The sequence below is a fragment of the Elgaria multicarinata genome, chromosome 13 (assembly GCF_023053635.1).
Source record: "Elgaria multicarinata webbii isolate HBS135686 ecotype San Diego chromosome 13, rElgMul1.1.pri, whole genome shotgun sequence".
NCBI classification, from domain to species: domain Eukaryota; kingdom Metazoa; phylum Chordata; class Lepidosauria; order Squamata; family Anguidae; genus Elgaria; species Elgaria multicarinata.
The window spans coordinates 3,061,385-3,085,537 of NC_086183.1; the positions used below are offsets into that span (position 1 = coordinate 3,061,385).

Consider the following 24,153-nt stretch of genomic DNA (forward strand, 5'->3'; position numbering starts at 1 on the left):
TACTATTTCCAAACCACCTGAGCAACCTCCACTGGTCCCAACCTCCGTGGGATCTCGCTAACACAGACCACTTCTCTCCAACAGTGGCACAAACCTACGGCCATAGCATCTATATCACCATCTTTCAAAGACCGCCCACTTCCACCCCCACCACCCACCCATACTAGGAAGTATGACGTTCGTATCTCTCTGTCTTCAAAGTCCGATGATGATTACATCTCTGACGCAACATCAACATCGTCCTTACAACCATCTCTATACCATCACCTGTTGAGGCCGTCGAGAGGGCTCTTCGCCTTCACAAGACACGTTCCACTTCACTGATCAAATTTTGAGGATGGCACAATCCCTAGGAATCCAAACCCATCAACTCATTGAAAGGATTGAAGACCCTGTATTTGATGCGATTTATACCGAGACTACAGCACCGGTATCTATTCCTTTTCTTCCCACTCTGCTGCAGACAGCCAAATTATCTTGGAAGACCCCCGCTACAATGGCGCCTACATCAAGAAAACTAGAACCTCTATACCGTATACAAGACAAGGATGTAGGATTCCTTTTCATGCACCCCAAACCGAATTCCATTATCGTGGAATCCTCTCAGGGCAAATCTCAAAGAGCTCATGCCTCTCCATCAGATAAGGAGGGAAGACACCTAGACCTTATGGGCCAGAGAATTTATTCTTCCGCAGCACTAGGATTTAAGGTAGCCAACTATCAGGCCACCATGGCCCGCTATCAGGTTTTCCTTTGGGAGAAAATGGGCTCCCTTTGCGATTATCTTCCCGAGGAGAAGAGAGAACTCGCCCATGTATTTCAAGACGAAGCCAAACACCTTTCCAAATTACAAATTAGCACCACCAGACATCAGGTCGACTGTGATGCCAAAGCCATGGTAGCAGCAATAGCCCGTCGCCATGCTTGGCTTCGCTCGGCATCAATAACACCAGAAGCCAGATCCCGCATCGAAGATCTCCCCTTCGATGGCGAAGGACTGTTTAACACGAGCACAGATGAAACGATGGACTCGATACAGAAGACCAGGGCAACAGCAAAAAAGATGGGTAAGGCTAGGGCAACAGCAAAAAAGATGACCAACCCTCAACTTTCAAAACCAGACACTGGAATAGACCTTTCCCTCAAAACAGGCAATACTCAGATAGATTCCAGCGCGCACTACCACAACAACGCCAAAAGAAGCAAACATACCCGCGATACAGACAGTCCCGCAGCAAACCGGATACTGCCTCCAAACATAGACTTTGACTCTGACTCCCCCGTCGTCCAACCCAGCTCATCATACGACTTCAGCCACCGACTTCGACCATTCATTACCAATTGGGAACACATAACATCGGACATCTGGGTCCTGAACATTGTTCAGGACGGATACAAAGTAGAATTCGAAGCACTCCCTCTCGTCGGTACCGTAAGAAGAACATCACCTTCTCTACCCCTTGCAAGGGAAATATCCATCCTCCTAAAGAAAGGAGCAATCACAAGAGTGAATCCCGATATAAGGAACAGCTTCCTCTCAAGGTATTTTACGGTACCGAAGGCAGACGGAGGTCTTCGTCCCATCCTAGACCTCAGAAATCTCAACCGCTTCATAAAAGTCAGAAAATTCTGCATGATTACCCTACCTACTATCCTACCTCTTCTACAGCAACACATGTGGTTCGCGTCCATAGACCTCAAGGACGCATACTTTCATATAACAATTCATCCTGTACATCGTCACTTTCTTCGATTCCTCGTGGGAACACAGATGTTCCAATTCCACGTCCTTCCCTTCGGCTTGTCAACGGCACTGAGAGTTTTCACAAAGTGTGTCGCTGTCGTCTGTGCCTATCTCAGAAAAAAGGGAATAGAAATCTCTCCCTATCTCGACGATTGGTTGATAGCAGCCTCGACCCGCCCTTCCCTCCTGGAAGCACTGAAGGAAGTCACTCAAACAGTGAAAGCTTTGGGCCTCGACATAAACCTAGAGAAGTCCCAACTGTTTCCAACCCAAAGAATACAGTTTATTGGAGCAGTCCTCGCCTCCACGACTGCCAGAGCCTACCTTCCCCCCAACAGAACAGACACACTCGTCGCCTTGGCACGTCGACTATCCAAGGACAAACCGACAACAGCCTTCCAAGTCCAACGTCTTCTTGGCCACATGGCAGCTACCGTGTCGGTAGTACGATGGGCAAGACTCCGTATGAGAACCCTACAGAATTGGTTCATCAGGTCATTTCCGAATATAACAAATGCCAGAAAACTTTATCTCAACATTCCATCAACAGTGTGGATGTCCCTCTCTTGGTGGCAAGACAAAAACGATCTCACTCTCGGAATGCCATTCACACAGGCACCACCGACTCACACCCTCACTACCGACGCATCGATGCTCGGTTGGGGTGCCCACTGTGCACACCTCCAAACTCAGGGAAGATGGAACAGTGCAGAGCACAGGAAACACATCAACTTCCTAGAGATGCTCGCTATCCAGAAAGCCCTCCTCACCTTCGAGGATCTATTAACAAACAACCATATAGAGCTCCTCACCGACAATACCGCCGTACTATGGCATCGGAACAAGGAAGGGGGAACCCACTCGTCTGCACTGATTCGGAAAACAGTGGAAATTCTCGATTGGTGTATTCCATGGGGGATACACATAACAGCGATCCACATTCCAGGACAGGACAACATTCTTGCCGACTCACTCAACAGGAAGATAACGATCTCACACGAGTGGGAAATGGATCCAACCACTCTCTCACAACTCTTCCAAAAATGGGGACAACCGTCCATAGACTTGTTCGCCACCCCTCACAATGCAGTCCTCCACCAGTACTGCTCCAGAGGAGGCATAGGCCAAAACTCCAGGGGAGATACATTCCAGATTGATTGGAGTCACCTACCCTTTTACGCGTTCCCCCCAATACCGCTAATAGCTCGAACGTTACACAAGATAACGACGGACCGAGCCAAGGGAATACTGATAACCCCATGGTGGCCCAGGCAGGCCTGGTTTGCCCCTCTCCTCAACCTATCGAACAACCGTTTCATCCACCTACCAACCTCGATGCCGCTCCTAACCCAGCACAAGGGGAAAATTTGACATCCAGACCTACAGTCACTGCGACTCACGGCATGGAAGATCGGGCACGACCGGCAGGTCTACCATCAGACATAGCACTAGTCTTGGAAGCAGCCAGAAAACCATTGACACGGAAGGCGTACATGGCTAAATGGAATAGCTTCCTTCGCTTCACCTCCGAACACCAGATGAACCCCCACGACGATTCAATTCTGGGAGTTCTCGCATTCCTTAACTCCCTCTTTCAGAAAGGCCTCAGACTAGCATCACTTAAAGTTTACCTAGTGGCAATCTCAGCAAATAAACCTACGACTGACGGTTATTCAGCATTTTCGAACGTCTCGTAAGACAATTCCTAAGGGGAGTTAACAATCTAGCTCCACCGATAAAAGACTTCACTCTACAATGGAGTTTGTCAGTAGTCCTTAAAGCTCTTCTCAACAAACCATTCGAGCCCTTAGCCACTGTAGACTTAAGGCTCCTCACTTGGAAGGTAGCCTTCTTAATTGCTATTACAACTGCACGAAGAGCCAGCGAGCTCGCAGCCCTCCGTATTGACCCACCTTTCCTTATATTCCACAATGATAAGGTAGTCCTCTGTACAGATCCCGCTTTCCATCCTGAAGTGGTCTCTGAATTCCATGTCAACCAGGACATTATTTTACCTACTTTCTTCCCATCACCGACTTCACCCTTAGAGAAGACATTACACACCCTTGACGTTCGGAGAGCCTTAGCCTTCTATAAAGGGAGGACGGCTCCATTCCAAAAAACACAACGACTCTTTGTCTGCTACGGAGGCCCTAAGAAAGGTCTACCGGTATCGACCCAAAGACTCGCTGCCTGGGTCGTACACACCATTAAATTGGCGTATGAGCTCCAAGACCTTCGCTTGTCGCAACCAGTAAGGGCACATTCAACCAGGGGAATGTCTGCGTCGACAGCTTTCGCTAGGGGTGTCTCTATCCCAGAAATTTGTCAGGCAGCGACATGGTCCAAACCGGCAACGTTTGTCACTCACTATAGACTCGATACCAGAGCCAGGAGTGACTCCAACTTCAGCAGAGCCGTTCTTTCTGCGATCCTTCAGTAATGACAGCCGACACCGACCCACCTCCGGTAAGTCAGCTTGGTAATCTCCCATATGTGTGATGCACAGAGACCACGAAAGAGAAAGACAGGTTGCCTACCTGTAACCGTAGTTCTCTGAGTGGTCATCTGTGCAGTCACACAACCCTTCCACCGTCCCCTCTTCGGTGTCGATATACTTCGGCATCGATAGAGGTACTATCTCCTAGAATCTGGGACCAGCAAGTCGGTCTCGGAAACTGAGGAGATGGGCGGGAACCTGCAGTGCATGCGCACACGACGGTGGGGGAGGGGTTCCCGCCCAAACTGAACGTTCTCAGCTTTAGAAGTTCCGATTGTTAGCTCAGCGCAGCCGCAGAGCCCATATGTGTGATGCACAGAGACCACGAAGGAGAACTACGGTTACAGGTAAGCAACCTGTCTTTCCCCACCAAAGGAATGAAGTCTGAAAATGCAGATTCCTGAGGGGAGAAGAAACACTCCTGTGCATACTTTCAAATGCAAATGCAAGTTTCGGAAATTGAAAAAAATGTCTTGAAAATTGTGTTTTCATTCAGAGTTTCGAATGGGACATGTTCACAAGAGTTGCAATCGGGGAGGGGGGAGGGAATACTTGTACACCATTAGATCTCGATCTCTCTCTCTCTCTCTCTCTCTCTCTCTCTCTCTCTCTCCCTCTCCCTCTCCCTCCCTCAACCCCCTCTTGGCTTTTCCAGGTCAACATGCTAATCGGAATCATAGTCTTCAACAAGCTTATGTCTCGAGATGGCATCTCAGATAAGTCCAAAAAGCAGCGAGCTGGGTAAGTCCTCCCTCCCATCCCTAGACACGCGCGCACACACACACACACACACTCCCCTCGCAGCACCCACCCATCCCTCGAGCTTATTCTGGCGAAGCAGAAGCTGCCATGCCTGCCAAGAGAAACCTCTCACTGCCTCTTCCCGTCCTGGACAATGATATTGGGAGAGGGGGCACAGTAAAAATACAAAGATTTGCAAAACATCCCCTGAAAGATCTCACTCATCTGATTCTTTTAGCGTATCTTCAAGAAATAATTTACACAGGCCCCTTCAAAGCACCTTAAATTTCACATTAGTTGAAATGTCTGGTGACTCCTAGATACCCAAGAAAATATTATTATACATCCTGCCTCCACCCATCCCTCTGGTATTTTGGGATGCATTAATAGAAGTATAGCTTCCAAATCACATGAGGTACTGGTTCCTCTCTATTCGGCCCTGGTTAGGCCTCATCTAGCGTATTGCGTCCAGTTCTAGGCTCCACAATTCAAGAAGGATGCAGACAAGCTGGAGCGTGTTCAGAGGAGGGCAACCAGGATGATCAGGGGTCTGGAAACAAAGCCCTATGAAGAGAGGCTGAAAGAACTGGGCATGTTTAGCCTGGAGAAGCGAAGGCTGAGGGGAGACATGATAGCACTCTTCAAATACTTAAAAGGTTGTCACACAGAGGAGGGCCAGGATCTCTTCTTGATCCTCCCAGAGTGCAGGACACGGAATAATGGGCTCAAGTTAAAGGAAGCCAGATTCCAGCTGGACATCAGGAAAAACTTCCTGATTGTTAGAGCAGTACGACAATGGAACCAATGACCTAGGGAGGCTGTGGGTTCTCCCACATTAGAGGCAGCTGGATGGCCTCTAATGTCAGGTATTCTTTAAGATGGATACCTGCATTGAGCAGGGGGTTGGACTCGATGGCCTTAGAGGCCCCTTCTAACTCTACTATTCTATGATTCTATGATTTTTCCTAATTTAATTAAAATAGTTTTCAACTTCCTAAGGAATTATTTGCCCTGATAGAATCCTTGCAATCTGTATTTTTATTGAGGTTAAATTCAGGGCAGATCTACACCAAGCAGGATATAGCACTATGAAGCAGTATGAAAGCGGTATATGGAGGCAGGAGCCACAGTACTGCCTTATAGTGGTATTGAAGTACACTGACAACTGTTGGGGCCCACGACACAGGCCATATACCACTTCCATACCACTTTCATGGCGCAATATCCTGCTTGGTGTAGATGTGTCAAAGGGCCCCAACAGTTGCCAGTGCATTTCAATGCCTATAAAGCAGTCGTGTGGCTCCTGCCTCAGTGGTGGCTCTAGAGTTGATCTATGGCTGGCATTGGAACATGAATGTGCTTAGACCTTCCCAGCCCCACCTGTGCACACCCTTCTGAGTCCAATGTAACTAACTCCTGTATTATATACCTGCATCAGAACCTCTGATGTATCCTTACATTCACTTTTGCCATCTAAGAAAAGCCAGGTCTAAGCACCAGGCACAGGACCTGTGGAGCTCCTGAAGCACCTTTGCCTGACTCCTGCCTAATCGTTCAGACGTGTCAAACAGACCCGGCTTCTGCATCTTAAAGGCACCTGTTAGAGAAAAGGAGCGTTGTACCTTTACAAACTCCGTTTCTTACCAGAGCTTGTAAACATACATTTGTGTGGTGTGAAGCTTCTCAGTGACTGTAGCAGCTTGCAGTTCCAACGCTGCTCCCCCCACCCCCACCTGCTGAGGCCCCTCTGGTTCTTTGCTGCTGCCTTGAATCCCACCACAAGACAGGCACTGCGGGAGGCAGGCTGAGCAAGCAGGCAGGCGGCAGCACTGCTCTGGGAAAGGGTTGGGAGGGGTTGCAACGGTTGTCAGAACCCTCCCTGCTACGGCCCAGAGCTGCGGGGTTGAGTTAAGAAAGGGACTCCTGTAAAAGCAGGCAGCTCAAGGCACCCCATGGCCTCAGGCATCGTCTGTAGCTAGTTACAACGTTGACGTGGATGGGCGGGTGGATGCATAGGACCTGTGGAGCAGGCATGGCTCTATGTGAAATTCGAGAGGGGGTGAGTGTTTGAAATGGGGGAAGCTTGAAAATGGAACACGAGTACACCCCACGCTCAAACCAAGTCCCCATTTGAGTTGTCCGCAGACCCACTTCCAGTAGTGTCAGACTGGGGCTTGTACCCCACCCCCACAATTCCCTGCCCCCACCTTCCTCAAGAAAAACAGCCACTTTACCTTGGGGAAGGGGAAGAGAGTAGCATGTGATGGAGGCCTCCCATGAACTGAGGCCCTCTTTGGTGGTAAACAACCTCCGGAGAGCCATTTCATGGTCAAAACCAGGAGGGTTGTAGCCGGTCCAGCAAGCCCACCCCCTCAGACCCAGCCGGGTGCCCATCGCAGGCTCACAGAGTCATGCTCTGAGTGACTGTCCACGTCCAGAGCCTCCATTGTGCCACACAGTGGAGGCTCCAGAAATTACATGTATCCCCCGCCCCATTGCATAAATGGCGGCAGGACAGGCCCCATTTTTGCAGCAGGGGGAAATGCGTAATTTCCGGAGCGAGGGCGGACGCCTGGTGAGCGCTTGTTGGGCCTTGCTGAGCCTCAAAAGAAGCTCACGTGGACCAACGAGGAGGGCGGACCACAGCGAGCGTCCAGCGAATCAGATGCGGGGGAGCCCACCCATCCCTTGAGCGCTGAGTGTTCACGTTGAGCTGTCGAAACGCGTTATGAGTTATGAACGCTTGAAAACCCCAATGTATTGGTTTATTTTGGTGTCTGTGAAGGTGGGGCGAGCAGTTCCCCTAAAACCAGTGCTTCCAGTTCCTTGGGACACAGTTGCATGAGCCAGTGTCGCAGGGCTTGGTTTCCCAAAGCGGATGGCAGCAGTGGAGGCTGGTGACTCCGATGACCATGGAGCTTTGAATCCACTCCAGGTTTCAGTCCTAACCAGTCAGAACGCCATCGGAGCTATCCAGGGTGTGAACTCATTTACACCCCATCCTGGGGAACTCTATGCGAAGCACCTTGGAGGACTCCTTTAGAGGCTGCACCCCTCCTACAGCTTTGGCTTCAGCTCTGTAGGCTTCCCCGGAAACCCACAAGCGGCTTCTGCTGCTTTTGCAGACGGGGACAGGAGAAGTGTCCAACCCAACGTTCTTGGGAAAGACGGCAACATCTCAGTTGATGGAGGGGGGAGGCGGGGGGGGGGACTCAGCCACTACTTGGTGGTGGGGCGGAGCTTCCCCCTTTCTGCAGGGGAAAGAGCTTGGGAAAGGGTCGTCCGTCCTTTGGTGCTCAGCCCAGGAGAGAAGGGGGAACAGCCACCCCCAGAGGTGGTGCCCTCCCTCCTCTCCAGCACCAGATGAACGGCGCCTGCCCTGCCCTTGAGCCAATGCCGACCCCCCCGCTCCACGCTAACCATTGAACGAGCGCCGCTTCCTGCAACTAACCCAGCTCTCTTTTTCTTTCTCTTGTTGTCGTATCCCTCATCTGCTTCCTCCCCATGACCCCCACCCCTCCTGCCTCCCGCCTGTCTCTCTCGTTGCCTTGCCGTTCCTTTGCTTCTGGCTGCTTTATCTCCTCGTGGTGCCTCGTTCCTTTCACCCCTTGGTGGGGGTGGCCGGGGGCGCTGTGGCACAATGCTTGTTGCGGGGACGGGGGCCACCCTCAGCTTCAAGGATCCCCCGTGCGGGAGCCTGCTCTTGAAATGCACCAAGTGCGGTGTGGTCTCCAGCACTGCGCTACACTCAGCCACTGCCAGCAGCGTGATGTGAGTCCCCGTTGGTGCTCACGTGCTTGTTCCATTGGCTCCCTCTCTCTCTCTCCCTCCCTCCCCCTCCCTCTCTCTGCCTATTTAGTTGACGATGCCCGTTGACGAACGCTACTTTTCAGATGGCCCCACCGCCTTATGCTTTAAAATGTCGGCTGTGCTCAGTGGGAATTGCCAGCATTCACTGAGTGGGCTTCCTTAGCTTGCAAAACTGGGTTGCCTTTTATTTTTGAACATCAGAAGCTGTTCTATAATGTCAGAGGATTGATCCACAGAGTTCTGTCTCCTCTGAAGAGCAGCGCATTTCCAGGCTGCCAAACAGCAGTTCTTGCCAGCCTTGCAAACTAAGATCTGTGAGTTGCCACGGACTGACCTTGCAAATCGCATTCTTTACTCCTGAACTGCCACCTCTCCCCTTTCTTTACCCATCAAAGGCTGCATACAAGAGTAAAATCCCACTTAAGCCCTATGTAGAGTAGACCCATTGAAATGCATGGGACTTCAGTTGGCCATAACTAACTTAAATCTCATTCATTTCAATGGGTCTACTCTAAGTAGGGCTTAAGTTGGATTTTACCGCCGGCTGAACCTGGCCATTTCAGTAGGGTGGGAAATTCTTCCCCGAAACACCAAGAATCTGCAACAACCTTCCCCAGACTGGTGCTTGTCAGATGCATTATACTACATCCCCTATCATCCTTGCCAACATGGTCAATGCCCATACTGGTTGGGCGATAGGAGCTGTAGTACAACACATCTGGAGGGCACCAGGTCAGTAGAAAGGCATCTTGTCTTATCCGGTTTGGTGCCACAGTTTCCTCGCTTAGGGTGCTGCTGTTTGTTCTCTCTTTGCCACTTTCCCCCACCTACTGCTGCTTCCTCATTCCTGGATTCATCATCTGGATCATGGATGGGCTGAGGTCATGAGGCTAACCCAGGCAATGAGGTTTAGCTACAGGGTGTCAGGCAGGTTGTTTGCGAGTTGTGCAAATGGCAGCCATAAAAATCCCCATTTGCTCAAGAATAAGGTGCAGACATTCCGTTCGCACCTTGGCTATTGTGTAAATAGGGCTTTTACGGCTCCATTTACACAAGGGGGGAAATCAAGTGGGTGCCGAGTGCCCATGCCTTGCTGAGCCTCAGAGGAGGCTCGTGGAGCTCTGTGAGCAGGCGTGGGGGGTGGGGGTCTGACCTTTCGGGCGCAGGTGAGTTTGCCCATCCCTACTGAGCGAGGGCAGTTTAAAGAACTAAGCAAACTGTCTTTCGAGGGAGGCTGACAGATTATCCAATAAAGAACAGCTGAACATATTCCCAGAAAGCTGTGAGCGGGCCTGGCCCCAGCCCAAGCAGGGTTCTGGAGGGACGGTTGCACACTTGAAATGTTCATCTCAGCAGCTCCTCTCCACTGAACTGTCAAAAACTGCTTCAACTTTTTTAAAAACACACTTTTTAAACTTTTTTTAAAAAAAAGTTAATTAAAGAACTACTAACTAGGGACGTGCGAATCAGCAGTACTCCTGCTCGACGAGATGAATTCCATCTCAAAACTTGTTCTAGCTGGAATGGACGCATCCGTCGTGTGCAGACGCTCCAGTCTGCCTTCTCCTCCAATTGGTTAGCGTAGAGTTGTGCGCAGGTGTTGTTTCTTTTTTTCATGTGCACATTTCAAATATACACATGCTGCCAAGCACTACTGTTGTTGTTGTTGTTGTTTAGTCTGTCAATCCCATTGCAAGTTCGGAAATGGCATCTGAATCCGTGTTCGGCTCAGAAGGTGTGAACTGGGTAAATCCTGCTCAAGAGAAGGAACTGATACGACCCCCCCATCCGCCCCTACTGCCGGGGGATTGCCCTTTCTGGATGCTCGTCATCTGATCCCTGACGTTGCCTCTTGTGTTGGGGGCAGACCCTGCCCTTTGCTCGGAGGTCGGCTGTGTTCCCGCCTGGAAGGCTGCTCTTCTCTGCTCTGGGCTGTCAGGGGACGGGCAGCCTCCGGCTCCACTCTGCAGGAGGTGTTCGGTACCTGCAAGCCCCTCGGGCTGTGCTGCCCGTCCCCCGTCCCCCCGGCCATCAATTACGATTCCACTCTTGGGTCTGTTGCCAGCGGCATCTGGGGCTGCTCTGGGGAGAAGGGCAGCAAAACAAGACCACTGTGGCTTAAGGGTTTTAATTTTTAAAGACACTAAAAACCTCCTTGCTGAAGAAGCACTTAAAACACACACACACAAACACCCTCCACCTCATACATGTGAATTGCTCAAGATGGAAATAACTATTTTGGCAACGAGCCGAAAACATGTAGCAGCTTCCCCGAGCCACCCAGGGGGCAGGGGGCAAATCCATTCCCTCTTGCCCATTGATTACTGTTATCAGCCTCCAAAATTAGGCCTGGCTCACACCCGCTGAGTCTGCCATCTATAGTGACAGTCCAGAGCGCCACTCCCGTGCCCTGGTGCAGCTCCTGTTCGTTTTCCTGGGGTTCGTGTGCAGGAGACCTTCCAAGTGGATTGTGTTTGCTTGCGAAAACAAAACTGGGATCCTCTACATATTGACACAAACATCCTCAACCGTACTAATGAGACAAACCAACCTTTGGATTCCGTTTGGCCCATTGGCAAGCGCTCCCAGTTTGATCACATGATCTTTCCCGCCACGGTGCCTTCTCGTGCTTAAACTGCCGGAAACATTCTCTCCATTTGCTTGCATTTTCTTTAACGAGCCTTTAACAGCCAAGCGTAGCACGAGAGGAGATGTAGAATTAAAACATAGTTAGATCTAATTAATAGCATGCATGAGCGGCCGCCTGTCTCTCTCTCCTTCTGCCTGCACAGGACAGAGGAGGGGAGAAATAAAGCAAATACATCACAGAGAAGAAGATTTATTTATTTATTGATCTGTTGCCGCCTTTAATTTTGCCTACACTTTGTAGGACGATTCCTGCTTAACCATTAGTGGACCCAGTTGGTGCAGGACTATACCACTTCACAATGCTGGGTGGGGTGTTCTGGACAACAAGGGATGCAGAGTTGTTATTTCGCCTCCTCCTCCCTTACCCTCTCTGTCCCCAGTCCCTTTCTGGGCCTCCATGAAACTAGGGATGTATGATAATTTCATTTTTGGCAATGAGCCAGATACGTCTCATTCACAATCTTGAACATGAATGTTGCAGGAGTGCTTTTTTTCAAGAAATATGAGCAAATTCCGAATTTGCAATCAAATTCGAAAAGTGCATTTTTTTCAGTGCACACTTTGAAATGCAATTTGAAAAAGTATTTTTACACTTTAGTCAATGGGGGGGAGTGTACAAACTTTGAAAAATATACACAGAAATCTGCATTTTTCCCTTTTGAAATATGCACTTTTCCAATTTGAATGAGCCCACAAAACAAGTCGGAAACGGGAGTGAGCCAAAACCAGCTCTGAGGTTCTTTTCAGAGAATTTAGGTGAGCTCAGAAATTGCTGGTTCTCCCTTTCCCATGTGAAGCCCAACCCCCTTTTTTAAAAAAAACCCAAAAACCAAAAACATCTGATTATGGATCTCTCTCTCTCCATCTTGTCTAATTTGGCCCTCTGCAAACCTGCACCAGCGGTGTAGCTGAGAAAACCAACGCCCAAATCTTCAGCCTCCTTAAACCCAATTCATGATGAGCAACTTCTACTGTGACTGAAGGCTTATTTCTTCCCCAGCACTCACAAGGAGCAGTGCAGAATGCCATAGTAGCCCAGTCCTTTGCTTGGGCAGGAGATGATCTGCTTTAGATAGGCTAGGAAGGGTGAGTTGGAGGAGTGAGGCAAGCGAGTTGCAAAGCAGCTAAGGCTGATTTGGCATGGTTCTGAAAAGGGCTGGCTCCCCAGTAAAATGGACTTAAAGAAGGGAAGGGAAGGGAAGAGTAGCAGGGAGTGGTGGATCTCTTCCTTAAATGCACCCAGAATCCACGAAACATGGAGGACCACCCAGAGAGCTTTTGTGAAGCACGCAGAGAGCTTTGGCTATTGAGCGGTATAGAAATGCAGTACATAAATAAATAAAATGGAGCCGGACTTGTTTCATGCCAGGGCTCAGACCTAGATGAAAATGCCTCTGAGCTGGTACAAAATGCATTTTTTTACCAACTACAAAGAGCCCCCAGATTTTTCAGTGCCTTCTCACAGATTTGAACCACAGCATCTCTATAAAGAAGAATTGTCGGGAGGGGGCAACACTGATCTGTGTCCCTGATACGCTCGCCCTGTGCTGTTTGCTTAACCTACGCTCATTCACCACCAACACTGAACAGTTGCTTGCCATCACCTGCTAACCATCCTAATCCCTTTGGGAACCAATCATTTGGTCGCAAAGGGCCCTTCTGGGGCGGCATGGGAGGACCAGCCTGTGTGCCTTCTCCATCTCCCCACCCCCTTACCCTCTGTGATTGGCTCCTGCGCCTGTCTCTCTCACCTTCTCACTCCCACCCCCTCCCAGGGCATCGCTATGGAGCTCCTGTGTGGTCCTGCCCCTGCTGGCGCTCACCTGGATGTCGGCCGTGCTCGCCATGACCGACCGGCGCTCCATCCTCTTCCAGGTCCTCTTTGCCGTCTTCAACTCAGTCCAGGGCTTCGTCATCATCACCGTCCACTGCTTTCTGCGCAGAGAGGTGGGCACCATGCACTGCCAGCTGGCTGGGTTTTTTTTTGCTTTGCTTCTCTCTCTTTCTCTCTCTCTCGCGTGTTTTGGTGTACTCATCATATGCCGCTTCCATACCTCCTGGGTTGTACATTAGCAGACAAATCCAGAGCATGTGAAGTAGCCAGGGGTGTCCCTCTCCAATCCGTCCAGTTTGTAATTTATCCCTCAAAATGCATATTTGTTTAAGAGACAGCTGAAAACACAGCTTTCTTTTTTTTCTCAGCACAATCACCCCCACACCTGAAAAATGTGTCTCCACTCGGAAAAAATCACCAAAATGCCCCCACCTCCATTTTGCTGCCCACAAATGGGATGGAAGATGGGAGAGAGCATTTTGGCTCAGGGCTAAATATTGTTTTAATTATGTATTTTAAGATTTTATTGATTTTCCAAAACAAAATTAAACAGACCAACAGAAAAGGAAAATCAATCAATCAAAAGAAATACGTTAGATTTAAATCTAATTATTGACACCGAATATTAGATTTAACATATGTGTATATTTCCCCCCTTTACTTTACCAACCAAGATTTAGTTGGAATTCATAGGCTGTTTGGGGGATTTCTTTATAATTCTTCTCCATAACAGATTATATTTTCCTTTGAGGAAAAGCTTTGACAAATACTGCTGTGTATGTCCCTGATTAGTATATAAAATAAAAACCTGCCATATTTTATAAAAGTCAGATGTCTTGACTTTGGCTAGTTTCAATTGGTACGTCAATTTTTCTGCCGTAGCTATTTGCCACAGTTCCATATACCAAAAGTTAATGTTTTTCAACTCTAAAGATAGCAAGTACTTCCGCTTTTAATCCAGAAAATAAGTGCATCTTCGGGGAAATTGCCCTACCCGGGGGGGGGGGGGGGGCAGATCCATTTAGGGTGCCCAGTGAGCCTCAGCCACAGCAGACAGGGAAGGAGGCGGCCACTCAGGCGTTCATGCCCCAAGCTGTTTAAAGAGGCATCCTGCAGCCTGAGCTGCCACTGTTTGCTTAAGTTCTCAATCAATCCGTCTAATTAATGGCTGTCTGGTATGTGGGTGGAGATCTGGCCACATTTCCTTCCATCCAGCTGGGGAAAGCCTTCTTCCAATTTCCTCTGTTTCTGCTCTGAAGGCCGGAGTCCTGCCCCTCCTGCCCCTCCTTCCCCCCTCTCCCAAACGCCCCCATTTATCTTGGTGCAATGGGCAGTGAGCAACTGCTCCATAAGCATAAAAGACGGGCGCACGGAAGTGGCGCACGCGGGGCCCGTTGCTGCCGCCAGCTGCTGCCCGCATCCCTCACTCCCCTGTCAGAAAGAGGGAGATTATAACGGCTGCGTCCTTGCAACCAAATCGTTAGCTTAGAGACATTACAGCTGACGTTCGGGTGCTAAGAAGGTCATTCAGAACGGCAAAGCGTCTTTGGGGCCTGAAAGCTGAGAGAGTCAGAATTTTTACAGGGTAATAAACAAACATCTTGGGCCGGGGGAGGGAGGCGTAAGGCGACCTCATAAATACGCTCAAGGTAAGAGCGCAGGCACCGGGGTGGGTGGGGGGAGATGTGTTCTTGCAAGATTGGAGGCCGATGAACTTGGTGCTTGTCAGGGTAGAGCACCGAGTCGCTGCCCCATTTGGCAGGGATTCACCCACTGGACAGATGGAACATGTTCTTTAAACTTTTGATACTGTATAACAATATTGTAAAAATTTAAGTTTGTATGTGTTGCAATGATCTGTGGATTGAGCAATAAACGTTTGGAGGACTCTTTAAACCCAGAAATGAAAAGGGAGAGTGGGGGGGAATGATAGAGCCTGGAGGGGCGGGGAGGGGGGTAGAGCGAGGGAGAGGGTGAAGACCGAGAACAAATGAATTGCCTGCCTCTTCTCCCAGGTCCAAGATGTGGTGAAGTGCCAGATTGGAGTGTGCAAGAGTGATGAGAATGAGAACTCGCCCGACTCCTGTAAGAACGGGCAAGTGCAGATCATGGTGAGTGAACATGGGGCCTGTGTCATGGAGGGAGGCAGTGGAGAGCAGGTTGCAGGTGCCCACGGTGTGGGGTGTTGCGCAATCAGACCATGGGGTGGGACCAAGCGATGGCATCTTATCCAAGTCAGCCGTCACATCCTCCTTTGGACTGCGTCTCTGTGTATGGGGACTGCTGATGGTTCTGCAGTTGCTGATGCTGTCTTGAACATTTCTTGGCATGCTCAGTAATAAATGCTTACTCTGGCTGGGTATTATGAGACTTGTGGTCCCAACACAACTGGAGCGCATCAGGTTGGGGGGAGGCTGGTTTCTTGTGCGCTCTACGCAAATCAGTCCCCCCCATCCTGTTGCCCTTCAGATGTGTTGGACTGCAACTCCATCATTCCCAGTGGTTTTGCATCCTACACATCTGGAAACCACCAAGTCAGGGAAGGCTGTCCTAAGCGTTCACATGGCTCCACATCCATTATCTCATAAGAACATAAAAAGAGCCCTGAGGCTGGATCAGATCAAAGGTCCATCTAGTCCAACGTTCTGTTCACACAGTGGCCAACGAGTTGTTGATCAGGGAACCACAAGCAGGACATGGTGCAATAGCACCCTCCCGCCCATGGTCCCCAACTAATAGTGTATCTAGGCTTACTGCCTCTGATACTGGAGCTAGCACATAGCCATCAGGACTAGAAGCAATTAATAGCCTTTTCCTCTGGGAATTTATCCAACCCCCTTTTAAAGCCATCCAAATTGGTGGCCAAGATTACATCTTGTGGTAACGAATTCCATAGTTTAACCATCCACTGTGGGAAGGAGTACTTCCTTTCTCTGTGATCCCTACAACTACTGAGTTCAAGGTTGTTGATATTTATACTGGGGACGTCCTGCTCATACTGTTGGTTAGCGGGCTATACATGGAAGTGTTGAGTGTATCCAAGATGGTGATGCTCATGCCATGATGGTGGTGCTCCCATTTTGGAAATGGTCATGGCCATCTTTGACAGTGCACCATTTTAGAGGTGGCCAAGATGGTCATTGGAGTTTAGCACTGGCACGTTGGATAGGGCCAAGCATGAGCAATGCAGCCGTTTGAGCTCAGGCTGGTTGGTTTGCTTCAGCCTTCCCCAATATGGCACCCTCCCGGTGTGTTGGACCACAACTCCCATAATTCCCAAGTTGGAATTATGGGAGGTCATCTGGTTGGGGAAAAAAGGTTCATTTGTTTTATTTATTTATATACGTCATCAACAACAACAAAAATGTTTGGAAAGAATGCTCCCCACCCACAACATAACATTAGTCAATATGGCTGAGCAATATAATTGAACCCCATTTGCTACCCACGATGCATTCATTTCTCCACTCCCACCTTCTCTCTTTCTGTTCCTCTCTCTCTCTTTCTTCTCTCTCTCTCTCTCTCTCTCCCTTTCTCCCCCTCTTTCTGTGTTTTTATAGACAGATTTTGAAAAGGATGTTGACCTGGCGTGTCAGACAGGTGAGATCTTCTCCCTCTGTTCCTGGCACGCATCTGGGCTAGCGCAGGAGGATTTGACTGTGGGTGGGGGGCATATTGTTGAATGGGGAAGGGGCAGTTAAAGTTCTTTCCCAGGACCTAGCGGAACCCTGATGTCCCTGAGGGACATCAAAGCATTGTATCGGGTGAGGGTGGTACCATGCCCAGCGATCGGCTCCCGAGAGCAGCACGTGCCAGCGTGAAAACAGAAGCAGGGGTTGGTGGCCCCTCTCTTCTTACAGTATTGAGTGGCACTCTGCTCTTCCTTCTTGGCTAATGGGGGCTCCCAGGCAGGGCTAGCTGCGAATGAATCACCAACCCCCAATCATCACCACTGGCCCCCTCTGCTCCCTTCTGTCCTGTCTTGTCCTCTTGGCCTCCCAGCCTTGCCCATTGCTGGAATGCAGCCCCTGAGACCTTCTCTGAAACTGAATTCAGCCCTGAGAAACGCTCTCCACCCCTAGCTTAAAGACTGAGACGGAGTCCCCCTAAAGGGGTTTTTCCTCCTTCCCACCCCCAACCCCACGGAGTGAGGAATTCCCAAAGAGCAGGGACTCCCCCTATATCATCCGAGGGCTGCTACGGCACGTTCTCTTCCCTCCCAGTCCTCTTCAAAGAGGTTAACACGTGCAACCCGGCCACCATCACGAGCACCTTGTCGCGCATCTCCTTGGACGGGGACGAGGATCCAAAGCTCAACACCAGCTCCGAGGGCGGCCTGGGCTTCTCCACCCTCCCTGGCAACATACCGCCCACTTCCATACTGGTGCAGGTGCCCAAAATGACCCACAACGTGGTGAAAGGGCTGAACGAGCTCAATGACCCGCCTGCCAAGAAGGACGTCAACCTGGACGCGGCGCGGGGGCCAGTCTACCTGTGTGGCGAGAGCACCTTGAGGCAACTGGACTACGGCTGGCTGCGGCCGCAGGAGGCCGCCATCGAGAGCAACTACATGGTGCTGCCCCGGCGGACAGTGAGCCTTAAGCCCTTCGCCAGGGAGGAGGGCAAGCTCAACATCAAGCTGGATGAGGCCCCGGGCCTGGGCAAGGGCCGCCACGTGATGGAGGCCGAGGCCTACCCCAGCTTTGCCTCAGTGGACCACATCAATGTGAACTTGAACCAGCCCTATGGGACGGTCAAGCACCCGTACGGCCTCCAGTTCAAGCAGCACCCCACGGTGCGGCAGATCCTGGCTTCGGAGCTGTCGGAGCGCAGCCGCACCATGCCGCGGACCGTGCCTGGCTCTGCCATGAAGGTGGGCTCCTTGGAGGTAAGAGGGGCGGTGGCAGGGGACGTGCGCAGGCTTTGGGCCGATTGGACCCTGAGCGGAGGCCGCTTATGACTCACCGAAAAGGAGAAAACGCCTCTCCCAAAGAGAGTGGTGCTTTGCACTTGCTCATGTCTAGGTATAGAGGCAAATTCAGAAATAATTATTATAGTTTAAATAGAAATACAGTAGCCCATCTCGCCTCCTTGTTTGGTCTGCAGTCGAGGTGCTAACTGTGGATGGGCAATGGTCCATGTTCGAACCAGAATTTGACAGGACGGTCCTTCCAATAGAGGACCGTCCTCTGTCAAAGAGGACAAATGGCCAACCCCACCTTCATACATAACACCTCACAAATTGCAAAGTGCAATTCCCCAGTACACCATTAGCGTGTCCAAGGGAAATGCACACTTTCCAGAGGCCCCAGAAAGTGTGGTTGCCCCCGCTCCCCGCCAATCCAAGTCTTTAAGAGGGCCTTTAAGGCCATGATTGGCACAGGTGTGGCCCTATCGCTAATAGGGAGGAACATGTGTAAAGGCCATCGAGTCCAACCCCCTGCTCAATGCAGGAATCCACCCTAAAGCATCCCTGACAGATGGTTGTCCAGCATACGTTTTTAGCATAGGAGTTGGCAGTGGTACGAGGGTTGAGGGGGGTCAGGGGAGAAGGTTTGCCACTTGGATTCTGTCCCCAACCCCAGGGCAAAGGGGGGCTTTAACCTGGTATCCCCTCCCCCGAAGGTGGGGGCACGGAAATGGAAGTACGGTGCTGGCAGGCAGGGCCCACTCCTTGTGCTGCCCTCCTTCCACTCCCAGAACGCTTTAGGTACTGAGGGAGGGAAGCAGAGCGAGTCGCCGCCTGCTCTTCCAGGATCCATTTCGGAGGCTGCAGCGAGTGCATCACCTTCACCTCCCTCTGTGGGGCAAGTCCCACTTGGTTGACATGTAAATGGCCACCGTCGATTGGAAACAGAAGGTGCCAATCAAACGGCATTAGAGTTGCTCCCGTTGTGCTGCTTGCCTCATGCTTCCATCCCTTCCTCCTCCTCATTCCCTTGAAGTACTTTGGGCAGAATTTTCCTCCCACCACCTTTCATATCCACGTGCTCTTAGGCTCCTTTTACATGCACATACATGCATGTATTCTCCAAAACTTCGTCTCTGTCTAAGTGCTTGAACAGACTAGTAAAGGTCTTTTTCTTTTCTTCTTGTATTTTTGGCTTCTCTGTTCCTTTTATGGCGCGCCTGCTACTCGCCTTTCCTCAGAGGAAAAGACTGCGGTACTCTGACCTGGATTTTGAGGTGAGTGGTCCTCCTTCCTCAGTGTTGGCTTCCTGGTGTTGTACAATGACACCCTTTGCTTGTAAGAGATTTTTCTCAACCTCTGCCTGGCCGGAATTGACATGGTATAGATCACCCTTGATTTCTAAACTACAGGCTTAAACTGCCCACCCCGGAAAGTCTAAATATTTCCAAGTACCCTCAACCTATTACAATTCCCAGGATTCTTGGGGCAGGGAGGGGGGAGTTGTTTGTCAGTGAAACTACTACATAAAATTGATACTTCAAGATTTATTATTATTATTAATAATAATAATAATAATATTAATAATAATATTTATATGGAACACAGATTCCAGAGTGGTGAACATAGGCATAAACAGGTATAAACAGTAAAAGAAAGAAGATTTAAAAAGCAAATTAAAATTGGTCAATTTAAAAACAAAGGAACCAGAAAACCAGCAGCTAGCCAGTTGGGGAAGGCTTCTCGAAACAGAATTGTTTTCAGGAGGCACCAGAAGCAGGCCAGTGTTGGTGTCTGCCTGACCTCCAGGGGCCGGGAGTTCCGCAGAGAAGGGGCCACCACACTCAAGGCTCTTCTCCTGGTGGATTCCTCTCAGGCCGTAGGTCCACATGGAACCACCAGGAGCAGGCCCTCCGACGGCCTCAGTGATTCGGTAGCGTGGTAAGGGACCTACAACTCCCATAATTCCCAGCCAAACATGGTCAGAAACGACATTGTTGTGGCCAAAGCACCTTCCTCAACCTAGTGCCAGGGAATTATGGTCGTTGTAGTCCAACACGTGAGGTGCTCCATGTTGGGGAAGGAGAATCTAGCTATTGGCTTGAGTTGAAATGCTCCAACCTCTCAGCTGCAACATGAAGCCCAGCTTTCATTTTATCACTAATGTTTGTCTCCTTTCTGCTCTTCATGTTTTACTCTCCCCCCCCCCCCCCACCGCCCATTTCCAATTCCTCTTTCCCCTTGGGAAAAAACAAAACAAAACTTGGAGGCCACTTCTAAACTTACTGCTCCTGCAGTGTTGGGCAGATGCGGAACAGAGCGAGGGTTTGCTTGTTCTAACCTCCCTCAGTGCCCATCCTCAGTGCGCCAGCCTCATCCTTCCACGGTGGGAGGACACGTCCAAAGTTAACGTGCACAAAATCTCGAAAGCACGGAAGCATCATTTACGTGGTATTCTCCCAGGAATCAGCAGGGCGAGTGAGGCCTACATGGGCTGGATTTTCCGTGGCTGGGCTGTCTCTGGATGTGCTGTCCCTGGCTGGATGACAGGGTGGTCAGGATTGCCCACAAAGTGGGCCAGAGAGGCCGGAAGATCCCATCTGAACCAGGCTTGAATCATCCAGCCAGATGGTTAAATAATTTTTTCATGCTACTTCCTCTTGATTCCAGACAGCCGTGAGAAAATTTACATGCCCTGGTGGCAGGCACAGCAAAGTCACAGCTGCCCCACAGTTCTGTGCAGCCAAAATATTGTTAAATATTGGTCCCAGGGCATGGTCCGAAGACAAGTGAGGCAGCCATCTCGCTGAAGCTAAGCAGGTCTGGGTCTGGTCAGTGTTTGGAGGGGGGACTCCTGGGAGCCACATGCAGCCACCTTGAGTTCTGCAATGGAAGAAAGGTGGGCCATAAATGTAATGAATAAATGAATACCCATCTGTTGCCAGCTATGGCCTGACAGATTTGGGGCTGAGGTAAGCTTGGACTGAAATGTGGCCAGTTAGGGCTCAATCCTATGCCTGTTTAGACAGAGGAAAGTCCTACAACTCCCAGGCATTCTTTTTCGGCGTAAACCTGTATAGGGTTGTGCCCTTAAAGAAGCTTTGGGGGAAGGGATGGCGCAAGGAGACAGGCAGGAGTGGGACGAGAATAGTGGTGGACGGACTCCCCTGCCCCCGGCTTTGTCAGGGGCTTGCCGAACCGCCAGCCACTCCCACTTGCTGTGCTGTGGGAACTTCTGGACAACCCAGGCTAAATGGCCCGTTTATGGCCACCACTTATGTGACATGAACTTTCTGGAACCACATCCCACCCCGATCAGCCATTGTTGCACAACAATATGGCCGCTCACTAGGAGGACAGGCAGCTGCCGGGCTCTTGCTGAATCCCAGGGTTTGGGAGCGCCCTGAGGCTTGGCAAACGGGGCCTGGGAGGCCGGGCGTGAGGGAGACCGTCAGGGAGACTCCCTGGGCTGCCCCTCCCCCCCTTTTGCCTAAGATTCCATCTTGTCAGAATTCCAGTTCGTCTTTGGGCTCTCAAGAGACTCATAGGGGGGAGGGTCTGGCAGAGCAACCCAACCCCCCCCCCCGCCCTTCCGAAATCACTCCCATGTTCCTGTGTCCCCTCTCAAACCACTTTCCTGGCTGTGATTTAAGCATAATTGGATGAAATAAACCCCCAGGTTTTATAATGGGCGATAAAGAGCGTTCACTGTTGGTTAAGAGACTGGAGCCAGGGATGGGAATATTTTAGCTGGGTTTATGGGAAAGAGGTCGTATCTTTCCAGTTATCAGGAAAGATTTGATGGGAGGGGGTGGGGTGGGGTGTAGTTCCAAGAGGGATTAAAGGCTCTCCATCAGTCAGTCTCTGCCTGTAAATGTTGACCTGACAAAAAACAACAACGAGGAGAAACATTCTAGATCATCCCATCGCCCACTTGATGTCTAGCAGGACCAAGCGATCGCTTTGCAGAGCGTTGAAAGTGGGGGTGACGCTCAACAGGCGTTTCAACTACTCGGCTCTTTTGTTTTGCTTTTTCTCTGCTGTTAAAAATCTGGATTTTTAATTTAATTATATTTTTTAGCTGGCTGCCATTTTTATCCCTTCTTACCTGATGTTACTGATATATTTACTTGTTTGTGGATTAACTTTTATTATGGATTGCATTAATATGCCTTGGGCATCTCTTATTAGTTTTAATTTATTTTAATGCATTTATTCTTCCCCACCCACCCTGCTCTTCAACAAGATAGGCTCCCAGAGCAGGTGACAGACCAGTAAAACACAGGGGAATCCCTTCCCTGAGGCTTACACAGCTAAAAAGACACGACCCAAAAGAAAAAGGATCGGAAGGGAAGAGGGAAATAAGGCACCCAGTCCGAACGTTGTACGGTTCTTACAATGAGCAGCTGCAATGTTTCTCATGGCTGTAATGCAGCCAAAGATGGTTTGTCTTCATGCCATGATCAGCAGGAATGGGAACAGTCCATACAGAGGAGGAACCCCAAATCGTGTCCTCTCGGATGAGCTGATGGGGTGGGCCGTTGTCTCTTCCTCTTCTACGGCATGATGGAAGATGCAACTACGCATGAAGCATTGTTGCACCGCCATCCCAAGCTCAGGCCAGTCCACAGTTTTTGCTCGGTTTTGCAGTAGTTCAAACGTGGCAAAACCTATTTTACCTGAGACCACAGCAGGACAAAATGAATGTGAAGGAACAACGCCTCTATTAGCCCACCTGCAGCTCACTTCAAAACTGCTATCTGCCATCAGCCAGATCTGGTTCCTCATCAGTGTCACCCAGGGCCAGCCCATTAGACTTTGTAGCCCTGTAAAACTTGCCTTTGGAAAACTAAATGGATTTAGTTCAACAGCTTCCCTGATGTTAAACAATTTTCTGCATGTGCCACACTGTGATTGGGATTTCTACAACCTTCACAACAGCCCTATGTGTTGGCCAGTATTGATTATCCCTATACTCTAACAAAGAAGGAAACTGAGGAGTTTGCTTAAGGCCACCTAGTGAGTTAATGGCTGAGGTGAGATTTCAACTAGGTTCCAACCATGGGGGTCGCGTGGCGATGGACCGTGAGATGCCGTGCATGAATAAGCTCCGCTGACCTCTCTCTTTCCCTTCCCTACCCTTCCTCGCCTATTGGGAATCGATGCTTTAAACATTTGCAGAAAGTTATGCATACAAGGAAACGCCACTCAGAACTTTACCATGAGTTGAATCAGAAATTTCACACATTGGACCGGTATCGGGCTCCAGCTACTAACGCCACAAAGGTAAGGATGGGCCCAAAGGGGCAGAATTAAATCCTTCCTCACCAAGACAAATGTGTGGCAATTAAGGCTGTCACTGGAATCTGTAGTGGGGATGGAGCCTCACGGTCCCACACACCGAGCAGTTGCACGCCCAACAAGTGGGTCCTTCAGCCCCCCCACCCTCATCGGGAGCTGCCATTTTGTATAGAAATGGCAGCTTGGGGATTTCCGGAAATCTAGTGCTGTGTAAATGGCAGGAATAAAGGGCCCAGTTATACAACATTAGATTTCCAGAAATCCCGAGCTGTCATTTCTATGCAAAATGGCAACTCCCTGTAGGACTAGGCAATTGCTGGACCTGCTTGTAGGGCGTGCAGCTACTCAGCGAGCATGGGGAGGGGGGAGCAAGCAGCTGTGGGGCAAGGGCCCAGAGAAACCAGACGGCAATGAGTAAGTGACAATAATATTGAGTAGAGCTTAATCTGAGGCAGAACTCAGTCCTAGAACCTGTTTTGGTTCTCCTGAAACATGGGATATCCAGTGGAGTGTGGTGTTCAGTCAGAACTCTGAAAGAGCTCTCCAAGGTGTTCTGAAGACTAATATGGAATCAGGACAGAACGGATTGATAGTTGAACATATGAGGCAATGATGCGGACACGAAATTGACTTGAGTTAGCTGTCCCTAGTATAACCTGTGGTGA

At 50.0% G+C, this 24,153-nt stretch overlaps 1 protein-coding gene across 1 annotated transcript in view; it reads left to right on the top strand.

The window, feature by feature from the left end:
• ADGRB2 (adhesion G protein-coupled receptor B2) overlaps positions 1-24,153 on the top strand; it is a 103,447-nt gene that overhangs the window by 76,451 nt on the left and 2,843 nt on the right. Inside the window, exons 20-26 of the mRNA XM_063140528.1 lie at positions 4,900-4,985; positions 13,220-13,391; positions 15,294-15,389; positions 16,839-16,878; positions 17,502-18,166; positions 19,429-19,464; positions 23,369-23,473. Of these exons, the coding sequence (XP_062996598.1) occupies positions 4,900-4,985; positions 13,220-13,391; positions 15,294-15,389; positions 16,839-16,878; positions 17,502-18,166; positions 19,429-19,464; positions 23,369-23,473 (1,200 nt within the window). The remainder of the gene's footprint in view (positions 1-4,899; positions 4,986-13,219; positions 13,392-15,293; positions 15,390-16,838; positions 16,879-17,501; positions 18,167-19,428; positions 19,465-23,368; positions 23,474-24,153) is intronic.